This window comes from Lucilia cuprina, chromosome 2 (assembly GCF_022045245.1).
Source record: "Lucilia cuprina isolate Lc7/37 chromosome 2, ASM2204524v1, whole genome shotgun sequence".
NCBI classification, from domain to species: domain Eukaryota; kingdom Metazoa; phylum Arthropoda; class Insecta; order Diptera; family Calliphoridae; genus Lucilia; species Lucilia cuprina.
In genome coordinates, this window is record NC_060950.1 from 52,835,207 (window position 1) to 52,838,815 (window position 3,609).

At 31.4% G+C, this 3,609-nt stretch overlaps 1 protein-coding gene across 1 annotated transcript; it reads left to right on the plus strand.

Moving 5' to 3' along the window:
• Window positions 1-1,535: 1,535 nt before the first annotated feature.
• LOC111682265 lies at window positions 1,536-2,466 on the plus strand. Its single transcript, XM_023444171.2, has one exon. The coding sequence runs from the start codon at window positions 1,883-1,885 to the stop codon at window positions 2,297-2,299; it is 417 nt and encodes a 138-aa protein (XP_023299939.2). The 5' UTR covers window positions 1,536-1,882; the 3' UTR covers window positions 2,300-2,466.
• The last annotated feature ends 1,143 nt before the right edge of the window (window positions 2,467-3,609 follow it).

Below are 3,609 nucleotides of genomic sequence, written 5' to 3' on the forward strand. Positions count from 1 at the left end.
CAAGGCTGTATGAAAACATACCTGCTAAACCGATTTTAACTTTAAACAAACTGACCAAAGGAAACGTATGTACGTATCACTGATTTCATATAGAATGTCGTGGTCATTGGATTGGATTTACACGCTGACTCTCCCTGAGGTGAGCTTTGCATCATATGAGTATCAGGCCATTAAGGAGTAGTTGACAACGAAAGAACTAATATTCTTGCTTTAAAGGAAAGGTAGCTCGAGGTAGCATAAAACCGTACGACGTGACTTCGGCTAAATTAAAAACAAGGACATGAGAATCTCGAAGTAAAATGGAAGGTTATTATGACGCACAAATGTACAAAATTGGACTCGCGGCTTCAGACAAATGTGTAGCATGTGGAAAGGAGTGTGAAACTATGGAGCACTTTCTTTGTCATTGTCAAGTTTTCGTCGAAATAAGATCCAAATGCATTCATTGGAAACGATAGTACCCTTACGAAAATTCTCAAAAAACTGAGTTATTACCGCGGCGCTTAACATACTCGATAGTGTTCTAAGTGTACTTCCACGTCTTTCTTTCAACATAATTTAATTGTATGTGACTAGTTCTTACTTCCAGACTCATTATCACCAGAAAAAGTAAAATTATACTTGAAAAATACTAAAAGTAAGTATTCAGACGTACACTTCAGTCCTGTTGCTCCCTTTGTGATACCTACAACGACATGAAAACAAAGAAAGAAAGGGGTATATATTTAGGGTTACGTCGGAAAAGTGAATAGTAAAATCTAGAGTGATCTATGATCCTTTAGATTGTTCGTCACATATAGCAGTTTTGGAGAACTTAAAAATAAATCATTTGCCAAAAAAATAAGCAATGCGCCTAAATCTATACACTCCTTATAAAGGAGTACATGATAATTTCGCACAATTAACAGTTAATCCATTTAACAGGTCTAATCCTAGCTTAGTTCTTTACAAATATTTTACTACCAGATATGATGTACTAATTCGAATAGGTCTTGATCTTAAAGAAACTAATAGATTGCAAGCTTCAATACTCTGCGACATGTGGATTTGAAAATGAGTCATTTGTTTTATTACCGTTTTCTTAAAAGAGTTATTATGAATCAGTTTTGGAAACTTTTGTAATAATAGTTTGCTTAATTTTTATTGAAAATTAAGAGTTGACATATTGACATATTTAATGTCACCAAAATATATTGAAAACAATAAACAAACCTACTAAAGTGGCGGTTTAACTTAAAAAAAAACTTTTATTATGCAAAATAAAATTCCTTGTATGCACACAACTATTAATATCAACAAAACTATGCTAGGTACTTTAGTTTGAGTAAAGAAAGTACATTTTTTATTTTTTTGTTTACTAAAAAAGTACTCAAAACAAAATACATATATCTTATGAAAACGCACGCACTCACGTACAACAAGTAGTGTGAACTGATCGCAGAGAGAAGAAGCCACAGTTGCGTTAAACAGCAAATGCCGTTACGAGTATAGACCGACCGCAACCAACAGCATGATCACCACCATGCCATGCACTGCAAATGTAGCGGCATTGGTCAGTTGAGTTGGAAACATAGTTGAGAGAGCATTAAAGAAATTCAAGTTAAGTTTAAGCGCAAAAGATTCCAAAATTAAGAAAAAAAAAATAATAAACTAAAAACAAAACTTTAAATAAAAACAATTAAGAAAGTGTTTTGCATTTACTGCTCATACGTTCGTGTGTTCATTAGTTTAATAGATCGGGATTATTCATACATTTGTTCATTGATCAATCAAACTGTCGATCAATCAACTATAATTACAACATACATACAGATATAATTATCAAATACATAATTAAAGATTTGTGTGCAAAAAAAAATAAACAAAAGATAAACTCAAAATAATGTTGCACAGCATAACGGTGATCACCAAATCATTCATCTGCAGCATGTTGTTGCTCGTGTTGCTAATGACCTCTATGACTTTGGTAGAAAGCAAAGCTTTGATGAAGACCAACAGTTTGCAAACACAAAACACAAACGATCAAAATATCGATAACATTAGCAGACAATTTCTGTTCTTAAAAGGTGTTGGACGTGAAACAAGTACCCCCGATTTTATACGACTGGTAGTGATGCGTTTCATTTATGGTTTGGCCTCCACCATGGGTGTGGAAGAACGTTTAGAGGGTATATTCAATGGCGCCTTTGTGCCACCCAATGCAGATGGTGATATATTTGGTTTCGGTGGAGATGGTGGCGATGGTGAAGACTTTGATGAAGCTGCCCTAGAAAGTATATTCGCTGATGATGCATTCTAATTGTAAAAAGCAGAGTTTGTTATTATGTACATATAAAAAAATCTTTAGTTTATTTAGTTAATTATTTATTTATTTAATAGTTTTAATATTTATTTAAATAAAAAAAACAACAACGATCTAATGTTAAGTAATGTTTTGAAAAATGAAATTTTTAAAATGTGTTTTGTTTATTATTTAAATTATGTTTTGTTTTCATAGTTTTGTTATGAAATTTCTTTCCTCTGAAGCTTAAGTGATTCGCAGACACTATTAACGTACTTAAGTAGGTTGAGACGTCACACAATTTCTATTTAAAACCAATACGGAAATCTCATAGGTTGGGTGTATTATCATCAGTCATATTGTTATTAACTAAAACTCATACTAACTAACGACTAAAGTAATTTACTACGAATTATTTTTTTAGGTCTTGCTATTAAAAAAAGACAACACTCATTCACACTAGCCTTTATCATAATCCATTGTGCACAAATATTTAATTTGTTTGTTATTTTATTTTTTTTATTTCTTCAGTTCAATGTGTCGAATGAATGTTCAACTGAATATATATTTCGTCAGAGCACTTTCTTTTTTTTCACAGGTCTAAATGTTTAAATAAATAAATTTGTATTCGTAATTAGTATTCATAACTGCATTATTTCTTTGATAATAATTAAAATTAACGAAAAAATAAAACTAGCCGATCGACAAAATGTGGGCATATTTGTTTATGTGCCATAATATTTTTATTACGTATTTTTGATCAGTTACCAGTTTTGCTTGCAATAAATAATACTCGTAACAATATATTTTTTATTGTTGGTTTGCGGGCCAAAACACATTTCCCCTTTGTAGGTCACGAGTCGCACTTAATAGGGTTTGGTTAATTTGAATTGAACACTTTATCGCACAGTGGGATGAAATGGATATTTGAATGGGCGTATAATTTCACTTTTAACTCTTATAAAGAACGGCTTTACACGATCACACAAGTAATATGATCTGCAATATGTAATGAAACCAGCACACATTGAGAGAGAATACAAATGGAAAATTTGACAGTCGTATGGCTCTCTTCATTTTCTGAAATGATTCAAAATTCAGTGGATTTCGAGAAAAACCCATTTTTATGTAATATTTTGCAAAATTAGCAAAATTGCAAGAAACTTTTGATTGTTATTTAGAAATATGTTGACTAATAAATTTTTCAAAAGGTTCCATTTAAAATACACAACAATATAATAAAAAGGCTAGTTTTGTAAAATATTAAATATAAATGGGGTTTTCTCGAAATCCGCTGAATTCAAATTGAAGGTACAGGCAAACTATAA

Excerpts from the sequence above, each read along its gene's own strand:
- LOC111682265 (XM_023444171.2), top strand. The coding sequence starts at position 1,883 with ATGTTGCACAGCATAACGGTGATCACCAAATCATTCATCTGCAGCATG.